At 39.4% G+C, this 22,141-nt stretch overlaps 1 protein-coding gene across 12 annotated transcripts in view; it reads left to right on the plus strand.

The window, feature by feature from the left end:
* ptprfa (protein tyrosine phosphatase receptor type Fa) overlaps nt 1–22,141 on the plus strand; it is a 378,163-nt gene that overhangs the window by 148,386 nt on the left and 207,636 nt on the right. For all 12 annotated transcript variants that reach the window (XM_044360537.1, XM_044360536.1, XM_044360540.1 and 9 more), the window contains exon 4: nt 6,131–6,272. In XM_044360537.1, the coding sequence (XP_044216472.1) occupies nt 6,131–6,272 (142 nt within the window). The remainder of the gene's footprint in view (nt 1–6,130; nt 6,273–22,141) is intronic.

Consider the following 22,141-nt stretch of genomic DNA (forward strand, 5'->3'; position numbering starts at 1 on the left):
TAAGTCTCAATACTCATGTTGAAGTCTACCAGTCTTACCTGGTATTAACACGTGATGTGTGTCTGGATATGTTACTCAGATAACGACGTTTGGTCACAGGGCTTTGCATTTGCACCTGATATAAATTTTTTTATTAATTTATGATTTGGAGTGTTGTGTTGTGCGTCTGCCTCACAAAGTCTTTGCTTTGTTACTTCTACTATGAGAGAGTAATCCAAGCCAGCAGAGAAGGTTGCTAGTACTGGTACCAGTTCAGCCACCACTGCATTTTGCATGTCCTCCAGAGTTTCCTGTGGTGATGCTGCTGTATGGGGTCTACTTATTTTCCTTTATGGAGGGAGAGCTCATCTGTAGCTTTGAGTAAGGTGACCTCTTAACTTAGTGGGCTGATGTTTTCCTAAAGATCCCCTGTAGGCAAAAATACTCAGCTTGGGACAATAATGTGTGTCTGATATGGTTTTTCCACCAAAAAAAGTATAATCACAACATTAAAATCCTTAAAATGGCATCTACTCTTTCTTCCTCATTAAAAATTCCTGAATCTATGAATATGCAAATATATTTCATTTCAGAAGTTGAACTTCTGAATACAAGATGTCTCCTACTTCACTGTAAAGTCCATTCTCAGTGTTTGTGCACTGGAAACTTCAAGTTTCCACATCACACTTGTGTAAGTTGAATGTTAGACCAGGATTGGCTTCCAAGCTAGTTGTGATGTCACAAATCCAGCTCATAGGCCCAGCCCTTAAAATCAGATTTTCAATGAGCACGGAGAAACTTTCCACTTTCAGCAGATGAATGTGAAATCAAACTCTGCACACACATCATTCTGCAAAGTGAAGCTCCAACATCCAACTGCAAAACATATTTTTGAGTTGAGTGTGATCATATTGCATTTACTGCAGGCTAAGATCCAATAACTATACAAACCAGAGCACCTCCAGACATCTGGCTGATTCAGTCTGTGTTGTGTGTACATTTATCTGCATTTACAGTTTTTCCTGATCTAGTTTAGATATTCAGATACAGATGGCTGTTAATATCAGGTGGAAATGGAGTCTTAATTGTTATGTCAGACTCTAGTGTAAAAATGTAGGCACCCTTTCCTTAAACTCAGAACAATCATCAACATTTAACCTTCAAAAGCGGTGACTTCTCACCTGATATATTCAACACCATTTCCATGGTATCTTTCATTTTCTCTGTTTTGGGTTTTTTACTGTTTTGATTTGCATCCTGTACCTTGTTTTATGTCTTTTTGTACCTTTCTACTATTGTTTCATCATTGACACTTTGGCTGACTGCCAAGTGTCTCTCCTAAGAATTGGCTCATATTTAAATATTTTGTATTGTGTTATTTGTTCAGCCAATCATCCGCCACAAACATCTCTCTGTGACTTCTATAGTGCTGTAATATAACACTGCCTTCTGCATTGGAACAAAACATTGCTCATGAATGTAAATCCCTATTGCTCATTTTCCCCCTGGGCATCAGTAAAGTTTTTATTGTCAATGAGTTGTATATGAATGTAATTTGAAAAAAACCCCCCAAAAAACATGATTGCATTGGGGAGATTAATACTGTTTACTGTCATTGCTATTTATATATATATATATATTATATATATATATATATATATATATATATATATATATATATATATATATATATATATATATATATATATATATATATTATAATTATTTCATTATCATCTTTCAGTGAATTACATGATAAAATCTCCCTGCTAATGTTACATTCTTTCTCAAGACACAAATGGGAGCTGAACAGCTTGAAGATGGAGATGGGTTGGGGTTTGCGTTAAAGCTTTGTATTTTTAAAATAATCTTAATTTACCTCAAATACATAGCAAGTTAAACTGTAGTTAAAATAGTGTTTAACTGATTAGGATATTTGTTATCCGTAAGCTACAGTCAAAATGTATGTTTTTTCAAATTAGTCCTGGTCCCAGTCCGGAGATTTATTTCTCTGGACATGTGACTGGCCTGCATTTATTTAACTGCTAAAAGTCAAATTTGGTATTTAATTGAAAGATAAAGGTAAAAATCCTTCACATTTACTCCTACTCACAAACTTAAGAATAAAAACTATTTATCAAACTTCAAAATGCTCTTAAATATCAGAGAGCTGTATAGGAAATCACTCCTATCTGGCCAAAAAATTCTCAGAGTTACACATTTTTTATCTTTATTTTAAGAAAAGGAATAAAAACATTTTATCAACGTAAAACTTAAACAACAGAAATCACTTCTATCTTAGGAGAGCTGCAGAGGTGTTCTAACCTGTTGGCAGTTGCCAGGAGATGGTGTTCAGGCAGGAGGTATTCCGTGAGAGGAGAGATCTTTTGGCAGCGCTTGTTGACAATAAGGTTATTGAAAGATAATTTTGCCCAAGAAAAAAAAGAGGAGGAGAACACACACTGTCTCTACAGAAACAGATTACACTTTATTGTAATAGGGAACATGCAGCTTTGCAGCAGTGATGATTGTACTTATGCATGTCATAAAGATACAGTAATGTGCACTCAGTGAGAGTGACTCATGCTTATATGACGATACAATCATGTTCTGCTTACTTGATATCAGCTAATTAGGATATTTCAAGTAAAAATTGAACCGGTCAAAGCAGATGGCCACCCACCAACAGCTGGGTTCTGCATGAGGTTTCTTCCCGTTAACCGCTGTCGTGTAGTGCTGCTCATGGGGGGAATTGTTGGGTCTCTGTAAATTAAAGAGTATGGTCTAGATCTGCTCCATCTGAAAAGTGCCCTGAGATGACTTTTGTTGTGATTTGGTGCTATATAAATAAAAATTGATTGATTGATAAAAACAGAGGCTATAATATTTGATAGAAATGTTCACATTGTAATGTTGCATTTCCAAGCCTGTGTGACAGAAATAACAATGTTTTCCCTCATGTAGGGAACATAATTAACAGGTGTAGTTAAAGGTGAGTTGGACAGTGAAAGAGAGGATGCCACAGAGTGGTGCGACACAGTTTGCAACGTGTAGCCTACCTGTGCAATATATGCAACATGCTGCAATATTATAAGAATTGCGAAACAATGCAGTTTTATGGGGCTGATTCCACTCAGCTGAGTCAAGTTAGGCCTACCTATTCTTTTAACTGACTTAATAGGCTACATTTATTTGTGAGTGGCTTTGTTTACAGTCTATGAAGGCTAAATTTTGTATTTGTGAATATAATCTCATAATCAAATTTTGGTATAATAATTTTGCACATATAACCATAAAAGGTTATTTATGTATACACATAAAACCTACACTGAATAAATAGTGCTATTTTCCATGCTTCAAACTCGACCACTGTCTAATATTTGAAATGGAGACTGTCAGAGAACTACAACACATCATCATAGTTTCTACTTTGTGACTCTGAGTGTCATAATGCAGCAACATCACCCTCTCTCCTGAGTCTACCGCATTACTGAAAGTAAGTATTGAACTGTCATAAATGATTCTTTATAATAATCCTACCACAGAGTAGTCTTAACTGAACTTTAGCACAATTGCTGGTAGTGATTATGAGAAGTACATAAAGACTTGCTTTTTGTGCAGGTGTTAAAACCTTATTAGTATGAAATTGCTTTTTTCCATTTTCAAGCTCCTTTATAATGGCCATATAATTGGCTCATGTCATTTTGAGTAACAGGAATGTGTCTCCTCTTCACTAACTGGTACTCAAACTGATGGCTTCCCTGCGTGTTGGGTGGGTATAACTCCTACCAAGGCATAAAGAGAGTGCACCTCCTTCATTAGAGCAAGAATGTGCTTCCTGCCAGTCAGGTCTTTGGGTCACAAACACTTCAGCGGGGCGGAAATGTAAGGCCCATTGGCCCCTCAACATTCCTAACGCCTATCACATACCTGTTATCCACTCAAGCTCATCACTGTATACATCCTCCTTCAGCTGCTGTGGGGGTCAGGACTCAGGTCTCTCCAAGCAAGCTTATCAACCTCTGATAATATGGTCCTTCTACTTTCACCATCGAATTTGACGAATAATTTTATTACAACTTGGGACTTGTTTTCAGGGTGTTGGCCATCATTCCTGTCTACACTGTACCTCACTCTGTCAGAGAAATGCAGCTGTGTTGTGCTATGCATGTATATACAATATAAAAAATGGCAACTGAGCATAGTTTATGAGCGTGTGCTCGGGGATACAGTGATGCAGATTCTAATGTAATAAAAAGTCAATTGTCAGTTTCCCAAAGTACCAGAAACAGGAGGTTTAACTTCCGTATATGGCCTGGATAAAGTTCTGTTGAGATATAAAGTTACAACACCACATCATTAACAACTCAGGTAGATGTCTAATATTTTCTAATTAGAATATGAACTTAAACTTTTACTCACAGTGCACAGAGTGAAGCTTGTCAGTTGAAATAATGGAGTGTGTCAATTTTAGATCAAAAATAGCACACGTCAGTACAGATTATTTGAACTGAACTGAACTAAACTGAACTAAACTACACTAAACTACACTACACTAAACTACACTAATAAGCAGAATCATGTGATTCAGCCTTGTTATCTGTCTCCTAGCATGACCTACACAAAATACTGGGGGGGAGCAGAGCTTAAGTATGTTATACTTAAATACCAGTCAAAAGTTTTACACACCTTCTCATTCTTTTGGATTAGAAAGTGTGTCCAAACGTTTCACTAGTAAATTACTATTTAATTATACAGCAGACTAATTAGGATTTGTATACAATCATGAATACATTGAGCCCTGCCCAAAAACAGTAATAAATTAGTGACCAAAGCAGAGTCTGCTGTGCCGCCTCGCCATAGAGAGTTGTAATGCCCGAACTAAGCTATTATCTGAATAAACTGCAGCCTAGAAAAGAAGAAGTGAAATTAGATTATACTATGTGTACACTCATGTGGCTGATATGAACAATGTGCAGAATCTTTCTAAGATTAATGTGTCGGTGCATATTCTCACAGTTTTGAAATGATATAACAGCAACATTGCACAAAAGCTCCAGAGACCATTGTGTATTTTGTAATGTCAGTCTCACAACTCAAACCAGATTCATATATATTCATGCCAGATGTAAAATATAGCGATAGAAAGGTGAACTGCACACTGATGATAAATTGATAATGTCTTATGATATCTAACAGTTCATGGCATACACTGAGAGGTGTACTGTAGAAAAGCTTTTAAATTCTAGGATGTTTTTTCACTTGTCAATCAATGAGGCAGAGCAGATCTTTTGTTCTCTTGGGTTTTTCAATAAAATAAAAGCATGCATTTTCTAAACGGCTTGCAACACAATTCAGCCAACAAACTTTATTCTTCATGCAATTAGGTATGTGTAACTCCAACATGAGCTCCGCAGCATGATTAACCTTTGACCACCAACTGTTCTGCCTGCAGGACCCCAGCAGAACTCTGCTAGTACTATGAAAACCTGATTTTCATCAAACTAAGATGAAAATGAACATGTAATATACATATGTATCAATAGATTAGACTCTAACACCCAGTTGTAATAAGAATTCAGGTACAATACATGGTAGAGTATACAACTGAAACCTCAAAGCAACTTTCTAGCTCAGATATGAGTTATGTGCTGGAACTATTTCTTGATGGTAGTATATCCATCCACCAAGTACTTGGCAACTTTTTTGCCACGAAAGTTCCAGAATGTAACTTGAGCTAAAATAACACATTGTCATTTTTACATTTCTGTTTGTGTGCAGATTAAAAAAATGATATGGTGATTATTGAGCCTTAGAGGTGTTCAGAGGATTGTTTCACTTTGGACAGAGCCAGGCTAGCTATTTCCCCCTGTTTCTGGTCTTTGTGCTATGCTAGGCTAACCATGTCCTGTCTCCAGCTCTGTACTTAACACACAAACATGACACTGATGTCAATCATCTTATCTCACTCTTGTTAAGAATTTCCCAAAATGTTGATCCATTCCTTTAAAAATATTGTCTCTCCCTGTCTTTAAAGCAGTCTCACAGTCCAAAATTGTATTCAGTTCTTGAAAACTTAATGTCCTAATAGTCAGGATATGAATTTGAATGAAAACGTCACTTAATTCCTCCTCTGCTGTTGTCTGGCTAGGTGATTGAGTTTGATGACGGTTCAGGCTCGGTGCTGCGTATCCAGCCTTTGAGGACCCACCGCGACGAAGCTATCTACGAATGCACAGCCACCAACAGTGTGGGAGAGATCAACACCAGTGCCAAACTCACTGTCTTAGAGGGTAAGACCTGACTGCCACATGACATGCCACATGTCCTCCAACGCATGCCGTCTCTTAGCTCTTTGACTGTCTGATAACTGAAAGGGTTTCCATGTTCATGTGACCTCATTTTGCCCTTACATTAGAGCCGGTCCTCATGTGTTCAAACAACACATTAGCCACTCCTCTACTCTAATTCCCACATGCCTATTTGTATCCAGTTTACACCATTTAGGTCAACTCAGTCAAGTTAGAGTGGAACAGTGTTGCACTGAGTCACCATACCTTAAATGCATATGATCTGATAACTGGTGCTGGTAAGTTGCAGTGAGAACTGTAACCTGTTTCCACCAACTTTTCCAGGGGCCCAGGATCCATTTCAGAATCTCGAACCTTACTTATGTTTCCACTTGAGCACTTGAGAAACTTGCATTTCCACTTGGGTTTATTTAGTTTCTTGGCCATAGTTCCTGGTGTCAGAAAGGTCCCTGCTCTGGGGGTAGAACTTTGTGATGGCCCAGGAACTATTGGGATGGTGTTTGCGGGACTGAATGTCACTGACTAATTTTTCTAATCTTCATGGTTCTTCAGATGCGATGGAAAAGCTAACAGAGATGCAGAATAGTGCAAATTAAAAGACTTAAGGGTGAATTCACAAAAGGATTGTGTGGCTTTTCCAGCAGCTAAACCTGCAGAAATGAGACAAAAAGAAACCATGTAATTCACAAAGCACCTGCAAAGGGTGAAATGCACCCCAAACTGTGCTGCCAAGCAAATAGCGTGTGGTGTAGGCTGCCTTCTCATGATCAAACGAAAGTGCCAGTGAATGTGCAAAGATAACATTTATGTCAATAATAGACAGTTCCCAGGGAAGTTAAAAAGAAGGCTAATCAGTAATGTAACATTTTAGTTCTCTGTGTAAGATAATTAAAATGTGGAAGACGCTGTGACAGTATTATTTCCAAGCCAGGTGCAACTGATATATTTTAGAGAAGTTTGAGACACCATTGTTTCTAAGATGAATCATACTTGGATTATTACCAAAGCATCAAGGTCATTAATGTACTCAGCAATAATGAGAGAATAGTTTTCAATATGGTAAAAAAAACAAGGTGGAATCTAGAAAATAAGCTCCAAAGTAGGTGGAGTTATGGAATATTTTTAAAAATTATTTGTTTTCGGGAAGAAAAAAAAGCCCATGTCAAATACTGGCGCGCAGGTTGGTTACATCGCTATCTCAGTGTCTCTCCTCTGCTCCGCTGTTACGTCCATCAGCAGGCCTCAACGAGGGGAGTCACATCCACCTGCTACATGACGCACATTTCCTAATTTGGACATCACTCCCAGAGTTGGGGGTGTTCCCCAGAGATAAAGATGAGCTACTGACAGACACAAAGTGCTCCCGAGGGACTCTCCATAACCTGTTGCTCCCCTTCTCCTTTCCACAAAATTAGGTTGCAAAAAAATAGAATAAAAAAATGTAAAAAATAGGCAATAAATGAAAAGTGCAAAGCAAGAATTGCCTTTGAAGTTCTTCTCTACACGTTACACGGTGTGCTGTCTCTGTGTTATGGGTGTATAAATACGTAGAGGTCTGTCTGCAATGAGTGAAGCTTTAGTTCAGTAGTCAATGCAGTCGTGTATAATCTGGGAGACTCCAGTTCAAGACCCTATGTGGGGACCTCCTTCATAAGGTAGTTTATTCATGAACACTTACTGTAACACTTTAATTTTCTAAAATTAAAAGCGTAATAAAAACAAAACAAAAACAGGGTTTTTAAGCCTCTTTCCACTTTTATTTGAATACAAATACAAATAATTTTGCTGCCTCAACAAATACAAATATAAATACTGGGCCCTCTGTACATCCCTTGTTATGCTGTTGGGGGCATTCTGCTGGCATAGTTTGGGTCCACTTGTCCCCTTTGAGGGAAGGGTCACTGCAAATCAATACAAAGTTGTTCTGAGTGATCACCTTTATCCTATGATGAAACATTTCTATCCTGATGGGAGTGGTCTCTTCCAGGATGACAATGCCTCAAACCATGGGGCACGAGGGGTCACTGAATGGTTTGAGTATGAAAAATCATACGCTATGGCCTTCACAGTCACAAGATCTCAACCCAGTTGAACACCTATGGGAGATTTTGGACTGATGTGTTAGACAGCGCTCTCCATCACCATCATCAAAACACCAAATGAGTGAATATCTTTTGGAAGAATAGTGTTCCTCCCTCCAGAAGAGTTCTCTTCAATGCCAAGGAGCATTGAAGCTGTTCTAGCGGCAAGTGGTGGCCCGGCACCTTACTAAGACACTTTATATTGGTTTTTCCTTTAATTTGTCACCCGTCTGCATGTAACCTGTTTATTCATACATGATTCTTTAACAGTGATGTGAGTAGAAGAACTGCAGGGTTGCAAAATAAGTGGCAGCCAGCAGATGAATGATATGACAAGTGTAAGCCCCCATTAGAGTGCCTCTACCGTCTGCCTGTAGTAATAGCCTATAGTCAGTGCACACAATGTAGTGTGTACGCTGGATGGCAGAGGCAGACTTTTAAAGTAGCCAAAGAGGATGAAGAAATATTTTGTTATTAATTTCAATTCAAATTCCCGATTAAAATTCATTACAAAATATTTCCTCATCCTCCTTGGCGCCTGTCCTGCAGGTGGTGCACTAAGTGACCACCTAGCTCTCCTACGCCTAAAAATGTCCCTGCAGACATGATTCATATTTCACATGGCCACTGAGGGCTTTGTTTTGCTTCTTGTTATGATTTCAGTACATGATTGATTTAATGTGTTACCTGGGATTGTACAGTATTTCTACCAAAGACACATTTCTGCTTCTATATAGCATTGAGCTAAACTCCCTATTGGATGGAACAAAATGTCAGTATGTGGTTTGGCTGTTAGATGTCTGAGTCTTAGATAGAGCCCAGTGTCTCTGTGTGATGGTGTTTATTGAGCATGTGCTGAAAAGGATTTTGGCTGGGAACCTCCTGTAGGTGTGTCTCTAGACGGCTCTGTTCTTTGCCAGCGGCAAGATGGAGCCCAAACACATTTATTTAATCGACACTCTAATTGATAGACAAACAACCACACACAAAAAAAAGGCTGTCTCTCTGGCAGCCTTTTCCAAATCACTCAGGAACCCATTATACTTATTCTGCCATGTAGATACTGTCAACAGTAAACACAGCCTTAGGCTCTAGAGCCTGTTGCACCAAACAAACAGGCCTTTTTCTCTTGAAACCCACTCAGGGTCTTGTTAAAAGAGAGAGAGGGGCCAGACTGATAATCACTGTTAACAGACTAATACTTAATGCACAACATTAGAAACAAGACTAGGTCAAAATTGCGTATATGGCTGGACCCTGTATGAAACGAGGGTTTTCATTTGAAATGATGGATACAGGAAGTGGTGACACATGGCGACCAAGCCCCCAGGAAGTGTGCCAGGCTTTGTAACGAAGCTATAATAAAAATCCAAACTGTTATGTAGCTTAATAAAATAAAATGAAATTTAATATGAACTGTTCTGTTCATTTTAATACATTTACACTTATGTAAATGTGGTGATATCTGTACATATAGAGCCCTAGAGGCAATAAAAACATGAAGCTTCACTTTACATTCAGACAAACTAATGTGGCAGCTACAATTGTTAGATTTCATCCGTGACCAACATTTATCTTCCAAAAAAAATTATATCATATATCAAAATGCTGCAGAGACATTAAAGCCAGCAGTAAATCACCAAAGAGCTGCACAGATCAGTTCACGGGATCATGTTCTCCCCGGGATGACGACATGCTGACCGGTTGATCGTCTCAGGAGTCGGGCTGCTAGCAGCTGAGATGACTGATCTCACCCAGCCAGCAGCTCTTCACATTTCTGAAAACATCCAAGCAAATTTCCAAATAAGTGTTATTTGGATAAATTGGCCACATATTGGGAATCTAAATGGTTACTTTCTTGACTGAAAAAGTATTAAAATTGAATAAATGGGCATATTAACAGTCCTACAGCAAATATTACAACAGCTTTTAGCCTGGCTCAATATCTCTGCCATCACTGCTGGTTGGTGTGAAATGCATTCTGGGACACTTGGCTGTTCCAAGCTTCAGTTGACTAATGGTTTAACTTCATCACTGAGTCAGTCAGTCAGTCAGTCAGTCAGTCAGTCAGGGACAGAGATTTGCGTTGATAGGGTTGGCCCCGCAGTTGCGGTCCAGCCAAAAATAGAAGCTGTGCATTAATGCACATGTGTACACATTAAGGTTCAACTCATATGCGCTTTTGATGAGTGTTGCTGATAGTTTTGATTCTCTGCAAAGCAATTTCAGACATATCAGATTTCCGTTTTTCAGGGATCATCACCAGATATTTCATGATACTTCAGTTAGACATATCGGTATTGGTTTTTTATTAAACTGGATAGTAGTCTGGCAGTGTGTTAGATGTCTTAATAGAGGAATCTGCTTGACTATAATGCTACTATTACACCACTTTTCCCTCTGACCAACACATGGGTCCATGAAAAGTAGCTGAAATGTTTCCATGAAATTTGCAGTGGATTTTTCATGGAGAGAGGATGAATAATAATGTTTTTGAATCCTTCTGGGAACTACACAAGCTTTCCTCCTGCAAACTGTCACATTGGACCACAAGTTACAATGTGAAAAGCAGATAAATATACAATATGCTGAGCACATCAATGCTCTCTGGAGTTGAGCCCTTTTAATTGTAATAAACCTAATGGTATTTTCTCTCACACCACCCTTAGGATAAACATTGCATTTTTAACCCCAGTACTGCTCAGAAAATAGCTAAATTATCACTACCATGAATGATCAAATAGTGCCTTTAATTTACTCTTCGTCCATGTTTACCTTGTGGTCTTTGTCAATTCAGGACTATTCCCACAGCAACAGTCATATTATACCGACCACTCTGCTACTTTCACTTTTTCTCTAACACAGTGAGTGTATTCATTTGCTAATTTAATCCAGTTGCTTCCACTTTGTAGTTTTTTTTGGTTGCTGTGAAGCAAATATCAATAAAAATCCAAATTTTGAAATAAAATCCCCCCCCAGAGGCTCAAGGGGCTGAGTCTCTCCCTTTTAATGTGAAATATTTTCCAGGAAATGTTGAGTTTTATTGACTGTAGCTTACCAGTTCTCATAAAACATGACAAATGAAAAAGTGATGGTAAATGCAGTATAACGTACATTTCCACAGCACTCATTTACACAATGATGTCATACTGATCCTTCTGCTGTGCCAAGGTTTTCATTTTAACATAAATACTGCTTTCATTTAGTGAATACAGGTTATTCCAACCTCTTGATGTTCTAGGTTATCGTCAGGAACCCTACTGTGAGGAGGGGACTTTAGATGCTGCATACATTTAATATTATTAATAGTAGCATCATTACAATATTGGCCAGCAGTGTCATTATTTACAGACAACTCAAATGGCTCTTGATGAGGGACAGGTGGCTGTAAGGTGACAGTGTTCAGTACAGTATATAGTTATGGGGGTTACTCTTTGCCGCTACCACTAAAAAGATTTAATTTGTTTTAATGAAAAGATTGTGTTCCATGATAGTATAAAAGCTGCTTCAAAGGCTTTACCACCCTTATATAACTTACATACTCTGAGAGGATCTGAGATTTAAGAGCCATTCTACAGCTGCTGCAAGCTAAAAGTCTTTCTGTCAGAAGTCAGAACATACTGACGCTGGGTGTAGCCTGAGAGATGGGCTGGTTTCATGAATCTCTTTAAATCTTATGTCAAAGTGTTTCACCAGGCTGTATATCCATCTCAGTCTTTATCTGCCTAATTGTTAGAACTGAAGATCTTTTTTTTTCAGTGTATTTCATACTGAGATCTATTTTTATTCCAGTCACCATTTTGTGTCACCATTTCAAATGGTGGGTTTTGTCTGTTTTGGAACTAAACTCCTCTGTGATGCTCTCTTCAGGGCCTCTGTGTGTGTGTGTATTTGAGTGTGTGTGTGTGTGTGAGAGAGAGAGAGAGAGAGAGTGAGAGCAAAAGAGAGAATGGAAATACAAAACTGCAAAAGCAATAACAGAGTGGGCAGAAATGAGAGATGAGACAGAGAGAGAGAGGGAGGGAGGGAGGAATATGATGAAGATGCGGAAGAGTTGACAGCAGGACTCTGGGTAATGAGAGTGCAGCGTTGGTCATGAAGTGAACTGACAGAGAGAGCTTAAGGGGATGAAGGGAGGGAGCTGGTGAAGACTAGCAGGAGCTGAGGCCAGTACAATGCAGATGGAGATGAGAGGTACTTCTCACGCGTGGGAGTTGTATGACTGTCCTCAGAAAACATCACATACTTTTTCTCTTTGGGTTGACTGTGACACTCAAGAGGGAGCAAAGGCACATCAGTCCAAACATGCCTTGTGCACTTGTTATGGCCCTGAGTGGTACTGCGGTTTGCACTGATAGGCACTGAATCAACATCAGTGTCTTCTAAAGTGCTAGATTTCTCCCCCCACTGTTTTCCTGTCTTCTGCTGCTCGCTCTGTGTCAGCAATAACCAATCTCTGCAAGGTGACCTGAATGTTTTTATGTATATTTTCTCCACCCCAAGGGCACTTTGACAGTGAAGGAGGGGAGTGCAGATACAAGAGTGATACAGGTTGTCTGTGTTCTGACAGAATGCATGTTTGTTTGTGTGACGGGGACACTGACTGTAAATACTCATTTACAAAACCATTACCATGTGAAGTCACAGCTTTTATTAACGGCTCCTCTTTATCAATTTTATGAATGACTCATCACTCACCTTGATATAGGTGGACAAGTGTGGATTCTGACCCTTTAAATGTTATATAAGTCTATACAGGTAGAAACAGAGCTGTCGTCACTGTCTTTTAGGAAAATCAGGTTGGTCAGACAAAGAAAAGAATATGTTTCTGATTTGAAAATCATTTAAATTTTTGACAATAAAGTACACTTGGAACAACATTGCACTTCTTTCAATCTTTGATGACTAAGATTTCCCTCAGATGGAAAGATTTCCCTGAAAATAGTCCCCAATAAATACACTATTTCCTTCTGTTTGTAACATTTGATAAAAACGACAGAGACAAGCTGTTTTAGGAAATTAGTGAACGTAGGAAATTTATTTTCTGAAAACTGAAATAGTATATTTGTGAGTTGAAGATTTATGTCTTCAGTCATATTAACTGGCTTGGTGCTGAGGGTCATAGACAGGGAAGACAGGCAGTATTATGAGATGGACTAACACATTGTTGGTTGTGTTCTGTTCTTGGGATTTGTTGAGAAAAAGCCTTTTGATAAAAAAACAAAAACAGACTGCAACAGACATTTAGGGATGTCCATCAGTATGAAATATCAAATTCAATTGTTTTGCACTTTAAAGTTACTTACTAGTCACATATAAAAAAAGGAGTTTTGTTTTTTTTGTTTTTTTTTTTTTACAATACAGCCTCTGCTGAGAAATAATATTCATGTCTCTGCCCAGTTACCGTAGTTACGGTACAATCAAGTGCACCTGCAGAGCAGCCGCCCCACACTAAACTGATAGAACAGCCTACATGTCTCATGGTTTACCTGTAACTCATGTTTTAATGTTGCTGTTCATCATTTGTGATTGAAAACATCAGATTTCCACACAGAGAAATGAAAAGGATGTGTCCTGGTATTAGGTCAGTTATAGCATGAAACATCATGCTATAACATCATGCTGTCAGCTGAAGAGTCGATCACGCTGGACAGGTATACGTCTGTTTTAACAGCAGTTAAACAGACTTCACTGCATTTAACAGCAGAGCTGAGAGGTGGGAGCAGAAAACTCAGTCGCTCTGCATCCAGGGGCAGAGCCAGACATTGTAAACATTCAGGGCTTAGCCCCAAACCTAGGGAGGTCTGGCACTATTTTTCAAGCCATTTGAGATAACAGAATTCTTATAAATCTGTACATCATTTGGGAAAAAACATGATAGTTCCCCAGGGGAAAAAAATCATCATCCTGCAGAAGCTACATCCTATTTTGTATCGAAGAATCTGTAGCTGTTCTCCAGCTGTCTTCATCATTCTGAAACCATAACAAAACAAATGTCGAGGATGACTACTTTTCATTCCTGCCACCTAAAAAGAGGCAAAAATTGTCTGATGTTACAATTTTTAAGTTACATAACAAAGGTAGGGTAAGAATTTGGCGTAAACAGCATTACTAATCTTGAAAGCTATTTTTGTTATACTATGTTGGAGAAGAGTTCACAGAATCAATGTTTAGCTGACAAATCTGCTACATTTGACTCCATGCCATAATAATCTGGGCCGCTCTAATTGCAAATCAAGGATCCCATCAATGCCAAGTAAATGTGGTCTTTAATACTCTGAATTGAATATTAGGCCAACAGAAGAATTTTCTCAAATGATATTAGACTTCTTTAGGGAATAGCGTAGTAGCTCCTAGTCACTCTGTTCTCTTTTCTTCTTACAGTTACCCTACGCTCAAAAATATGTTTTATTTCTTGTTCCTGCAGTTGAATATTGGAGCTTCGCTGAGCAGAATGATGTATGTGCAGAGTTTGACACTAGAAGGCTGTTTTCACATTTGTCTGTTGAAAGTGGAAAATTTCTCTGTGCTCACTGAAAATCTAATTTGAAGGGGTGGGCCAATGAGCAGGATTTGTCACAACAGTCACAAATAGTTTGGAAGCCAATCCTGGTCCAATATTAAATTTACACAATTGTGATGTGGAAACTTGGAAGTGCACATACACTGAGAATGGACTTTACAGTGAAGTAGGAGACATCTTGGTGGTTCAGATTGGACCAATCAGCGTTATGAATCCGGCTGCCTCGCAAGGTAAGACGGTGATAGATGGTGATAGACAAATGGTTCATCCAATCACCTGCCAAATATGTTTTTGAAAGTGCCTGCACTATTCCAAACAGTTTCCAAGGACGACTTCTCAGATGGTTCTGTGTAACGAATCATCTAGCACATCAGGTTATATTTTACATACATCTTAAAACATGTCTTGAGGGAATTTTTAACTTCTCACACTCTCTCAGCTCCTCTCATTTATCCCTGGAAATGTCCTCCATTGAAAGAAGACAATATAAAACAAAAAAGATTAAGATTTCTGATCATAAACTTCAAATGCAAAAAAGATTAAATGCATATCTTATTCTCTTACATCTGCTCCTGGCACCTCCGCTCTGTTCTTCACCCTTTTTCTTCTAAACACATTTTCATCTCTTGTCCCTCTTCCTCTTCTCTTGCTTTCTCCATAAGTTTTCACATCTCATTTCCTATTCTCTCCTTCATTCTTTTCCTCACTTTCTCTTTCACTCCTCCCTTTCTTCTCTTTTCCTTACTCCTCAAATCCAGACCTCCACTTCTGTCCTCTTCTCACCAATTCTCCACTCATCTCCTCCTGGCTCCTTATCACACATTTTTTTTCTCCTCTCTCCTCCTCTTAAACTTCTGCTTTTCACTTTTTTCTCACTCCCCTCATCATCTCTCCTCTTGTCCTGCTTCTTCTCCTGCTCCACAAGTTTTCTCATGTCCTTTCCTCTTTGCTCTCTCATTCATTTTCCTTCCTGGCTCATTTTCAAATGTTTCTCCTTTCCTTGTCTCTCCTTATATATGTCCTCCTTTTTCCTCCTACACTTTCTTCACTTGCTCTTTCATTCCTTTCTTTTCCACATCCTTCCATCATTGGACACTTGCAAACTTTGAATATCACAAATAACTATATATGAAAGAGCTATGAGCCATAGAGAAATACTGTATATCAAACCTCTCAGTAACCAGCATATTACTGTAAGCATCTCCATTCTGTCCACTCCTTTCCTGCCTTATGTGCACTCCTTTCCATTTCTCTTTTACACTCCTTTCCAACTGCCGTCCCTCCCTTGCTTCTCTCCCATCCCCTCTCAATCTTTGCCCTCCTATTGTTGTCTGGTTCAGGGAGTTTTTTCTCCTTTTCTATTCTTGTGGCAGCAACATAAGGCTGTAGTGACCGTGGTTTCAATTGAGAAAATCTGTTAATAACGTTGTCAGATCCAGATTGTTCTTTTCAGTTGACATGATGGCCAGGTCATTGAGCCTGTCTTGGCCTGTGGTGTTCCTTAACAATGTGTGAAGACAGCACAAGGCACTGAAGGAACGTTCACAGCTGCAGCTGCTGACTGGAATCATCAGATTCAAGACAGCTTTCAATGTGGGAAACATGTCTTCATCAAATATTTGGAACACAGTAGCTTTGTCTGAGACTGTCTCTTTCTCCATCCTTCTCTTGATGAAACACTTAGCCACCAGGAGTTCTTCTGGCTTCAACTGAATCCTATAATGGGTAGCAAGGCTTTTGAGGGCTTCTTCAGAGAGAAAGGTCTCCGGTTGGGTTACAGGCTTGAATACCTGACATAAGCTCTTCTCCCACACCTGAAAACTAATGGGTGAGCTCCTCTACCTTCCTGGCCAGGCACAGATAAAAAAAGCTGATGTCTGAAATCATCTGAGGTGGTCAGATTGGAGGTTGACCCACAGGTTGACTCCACCATGAAACCATCAACTCTTTTTTGTTTCTGCCTGGGACCAACAGGGAGCTGGATGTCATTTGCCTCACATAAGGCCATGGCCTTTTTGAGCACATCTTCACCATCAGTCCATGTGGAGCTGTGCCAAAGTTTGAAGGATTACCATCTTGACAGGGGGGCTGTTCAGGACAGCATTGACAGATTTCACCTGGTATGCCCATCTTGTTGTGTAGAGCTGCATGAGTTCAGATGGCCTCAATCCAAGTTGTTTCTGGATTTTTATGAACTTGTTGTGGTTCACAAGGGAGTTGCTGAGAAATATGAACATGTTCTCCAATAGTTCAAAGAATGCGGTAGCTTTATATGTGTAGTATAGGACAAGGTTTAGCTTGTGCTTCATACAATGCTTCAGGGTGTTGCTCTCACACTCCACTCATGACAGATGCACCATCATAGGCTTGTGCAACACACATTAGATCACCCAAGTTGTACGACTGTAGCATTTCCTCCATGCATCACAGCCCTGTAGCCTCCGTAGCCCAAGAAAACACTATGCCCTTGTAACGACACACACACAGACTGCAAGCTGCTCTGTGTGTCTGTCTCTGGCGTCTGCCTTCACAGAGTACATCTTTGAGATCTTCATTTGCTTGATGATGCTTTCTGTAATTTCTTGTGAAATGCTGGTTATGATTTCGTTTTGAGACAGATGAGGGAGGTACGTGGTATGAGAAGGGGGAGTATATTGTAAAAATGGGTTCAATTGTGTGAGGAGCTTCATACATTCAATAAGGTGACTTGATTCCGGCTAGACTCCTGCTCATCATGCCCCTAGCATGAGATGCCTTGCTTTCCTAAAAAGGTGGTTGCTGCCACAATGCAGTGAAAGTGTTTGTGCCTTTCTGGTATCTCTGCTGCGCTAGCAGTTTTCAGCTCCTCAATTACAACCTCTTGAGTTTTTATGCTTTTAAAGCCAGCATGTCATGGTGGACATGTGGAGGGCACTTTTGTCATGCTTCCGGAAGGATTCCAAAGCCCTCTTCCAATTTGAAAACCCAGAGCCTCTGAGGGCATCTTTATTGGTACGAATGTTCTGCCTTCCATATGGACAACATGAAAAGCAGAGTGTGGAGTTTCTGGCTACAGAGTACCTCAACCATTTAAACTGCTCAAACCAACTCTTGTTAAATGCTCTCTGCTGAGAAGAGCAATACCAATACCACTTTCTGGAGTCCCTTGACCACCAGTTGCAGTTAGTCCGCCTGCTGTCTGTTGCTGTGATGCCTATTGAACAAAACATTTTAGTGTCCAGTATGTACCGGGTTAGCCTGTTGAACATACCGAGTGCTCATGAATCCCGGACTTTTCCCACTCATACCACCCACACCCACTCACTGTTATTGTAGGGTACTGCTCACACTGCCTGCCTGTATGCTACTGTGGTGCAGTTGCTCACAACATGAATGAGCACCAATAAATGAGCAGGAATCATTGTCTCGAACGGGAATGTCAGTGAGTGACTTGAGTCGAGACAACCTGGCAGCTAGACTCACTGAACAAGAGCGAATGAACCATTTTCTCGAACTAGGACGTATGAGTGAACGAGAAGTGATTTAATCAGACTTGAGTGGAGACAGCCTGGCAGCTACTCACTGAATGAGATCAAATGATGGTGATGACTATTAATTAATTAATAAATTGATAAATTAAATTAGGAAAACTTAGCTTACCTCTGAAGAAAAGAAGCACAACTGTCTCTGGCTGTCTCTGGGGCCACAGAGAAATTTTGAGAGAAGCACAGAAGCAGCACACTGATTATGTCAAAGGGCTGTGATTGGTTGATCGCAATGTTGATCCAGGGCCGCAATGTGGATGTTGATCCAGGAACACGTCCTACTTGGCTAAATCACGTCATGCAGAAGGCACCCCTGCTCTGCTGTTGTCTGTGTCCTTTGTTTCCATCACAGTTATGTATTTAGAGACAAGAATGTGTAAAAGTTTACAGCCTGTCATACTGTCATGTTGCACTACTCTGTGTATCATGACAAGGCAAAAAAAAAAAAAACAATGATTCGACTGAGGAGATGCAAAATAAAGATGTAAAATCAGGCACAGCATTTAAAGAGTGCTGTAACTTTGATGCAGAGATGGAATTAGCGGCTGCATTGGGAGCCTCCTCTGAGCCTCTTAGAGCTGAGTGTCTCTGTGTTGCACAGTGGTCAAATAAAGCCATGAGCTATGGTTATTTCTCTACTTCAAATCACTAACCCCAGGGAAATGACTGCCTGCTCAGAGAGAGCAGACTCTCTGAAAAATCTGGACTTGTAGGGATAAACAGAATTTTCTTGTCATGTTTTGGCACTAACAGGTCAGATAACAGATAACCGGTGGATGACTCAGCACATTAAACACAAGCTGTCCCAGATTCCCATGTTTACAGACTTTATAAAGTAATCATGGGCAACAGTCGTCAAATTAACCAGATGTTGGGTTCCCTCCCACTGACAGTGTAATCTCTATACAATTGTATAATTGATGAGCATGTGTTATTATAGTTGTGGTATACCTCATACTTGTGGCAGGCCATTGAGCCAAATTTACCACTTTCATCTCCATTGGTACACATGGAGAGGTGTGGTAAAGCAGCAGACACCAAACTAACCACATATTATTAATCGACATGATGAACATTAGTTGCTCCTAATCACTACCACAACTTCCTGAGTGGAAGATGAAGTTAATAGACAGATACATCACTTCCTACTGAATGGTGAGGGCATAATAACATCCCTTCTCAAACAGAAAATGACTGATATGAACACAACACCGGACTGAATAATGAAGTCCTACTAAAACTAGCTGGATAATGGCAGTTACCCATCTGATTTAAGAAAAATCAAAAAAGTAAATGTAATTTAGTGTCCTCTGTGAACCCCATGTTTGAAACCACTCATTTAAACACTAGAAGACGTTTAAAGAACTAACAGTTTTAAATGCATGGCATCAAATTAGTCAATGAGACAGGAGTAGACTATCATATACATATATATACAGTATAACCAATCGTGATCCAGTGTGAATAATAAACTAATCCATTTAAATCTATTTGTAGTTGACTGACAGATGCTCCTGCAGTTTGGCCTCAGACTGAAATGATACAGACTCTTTGGAGACTCTGTACGATGCCTCATACTGCTTAGAAATCCCACACATAAAAGTGCTGATTGACAGACCAGATATGACTATGAACTTTTATTATATACCTATATTACATTACAAGGTAAATATATTTCTTTTGTGAATTGTTTTTTTTCCCTCTCTCTCTTGTAAATTTACAAGGACAAAAGTTTCCAGATCACTATGTCCAAATTATTTGCAGAATTATTCCAGACCAATCTCACAGCAACAAGGTTACTTACAAGTTATGACAGCTAATGTGTGGGCAAACACTTGCCATGAAGAACATGAATGTGGGCATCTTTTTTCTTCATTAGCCACTCTTTTACTTTGTGTGTCACTGGTACTGCAGTGTCTGGGCAGTTTGTATGATGGTTCAGATTAAATGTGTATCCTCAGTCTATTTTTCTCTGGTGTCTGCAGCTCTCTAGCAAAATATTTTGTTCCATATCTTTGCATTTTTCAGGACTTTATTACTTGCAAGAGGGGTGACTGTTCTTTTGGTAATTCCCTGTTTGGAATGCAGGGTGAGCCAGGTCTTGTTGTGCCTCTGAAGCAGGTAGAGGTCAAGTATTTTGCTCAGAGATACTTTGCCAAATATTGCCTCATTGCTTGGGGACTGAACCCAGGATGACTTTACCAACCACCCTGTGGCCCTGGGACTTGATCCGGCTAATTACTTTCTTTATAGTCCATTTTCCTTTTCTAGCACTCTCCATCACCTGCATGGAAGTCATCCATCCCTTTGGCCATTTAAGCACCTAAAAGCTTCCAAAGGCCAGAGAACACCCTGACATTCAGAGCCCAAAGAGAGGGAGACTGAAACAGAGGAAGAGAGCTAAGCTGGATAAGCAGTGATAAATGACACATTATGAAAGATGAATGATAGCTGTACTGCTGCCGCGCACCCAGCAAGTTTATGAAACTGAGCTTTTGACCCGCAGGGACTGTTGCACCATGACTCACGCAGTGAAAAATGAGGCAGCATCTTTTTTACCATCAGCATCTTTGGGAAGGTTACTTTGAAAATGTAATGAATCTGTAACTTCCAGATGTAATTACTGATATTTAAATCACTTTGCCTTTACTGTCCAAATAAGCACTTATAAGAATGATTCATTCACATTTTTAGAAGTTAATTAAAACATTTAGATCCATAAGAGAACAGTAGTGCGAGTTTTAGAACTTATCAGTGTCTCCATGAATTTGAAAACTTGCAATAGCAAGAATGAACCAAGATCAACCAATCCCAACAATATTTGTGAGAGGTGTCAGTTTTTAAAAAAGATCCCTAACAACTTAGCAATTCATAAAAATATATTAGAATTGGAATAATGTGTGGTAATTTTACTATTAGTTTCAGTTTTTCATGAAAACTGCTCCTAGTGCAAATGTGTGAATGAGGGTCAGTTACTCTGGATGAAGAAATGTGACAGATCATCCCAAATTTTAAAATGTTTTGGTGCCTTTTGCATCATTTTAATGCAGAACTGTGTTTTCAGTGTTACACATTTCCACTGGTTTCCACCTTCACCAGAAATAATCATAGCCTCATGTCTGGCCTCATTATGCTGCTGGTGTAGAAATGAGTCGGTAAAGGAGGAATTGAAAATTATTTTTAATTTGTAGTTATCCCACTGTGGAGCTGCACTTTGAGGCCTGAGGGGACTCAAATGCAACACAAGTAGAAGACAACCGGTCAAGCTGTAAACATATTTATAATTCTGTGGCCAGGAGCTAAATACTGTATCAACATTAGGCAAATGACAGTAGTGGGCATAATCAGTGCCTGAAACCTAAATGTACAACAACAGCACAGTGTCTTGGTGTTTGTACTGTTGTAACTAAAAATGTGGTTTCCCAACTGATATTTTTAGACATCTCGATGCTAGATGTATTAGTTTGCCTGTGGTTGTCTGTACTACAGTATGCTGATATATGGGAAGCCCTCAGTCTGAACTGAAGCTAATGCAACATTTTGATTAGATTCTGCACACGTAGATGTGATCATTCACTGGATTATCTCTACTGGATTATCTCAAGTTTCATTGAGTTTCCCATGGTCTAATTTACTGTGACAAGAAAGGAAATCTCTTTGATACACTGAATGCTTTGATTTTATTTTGGCATGAAAATGTCTCAGATGTTCCATCAATAGTGG

The sequence above is a fragment of the Thunnus albacares genome, chromosome 9, assembly GCF_914725855.1.
Source record: "Thunnus albacares chromosome 9, fThuAlb1.1, whole genome shotgun sequence".
Lineage (NCBI taxonomy): Eukaryota > Metazoa > Chordata > Actinopteri > Scombriformes > Scombridae > Thunnus > Thunnus albacares.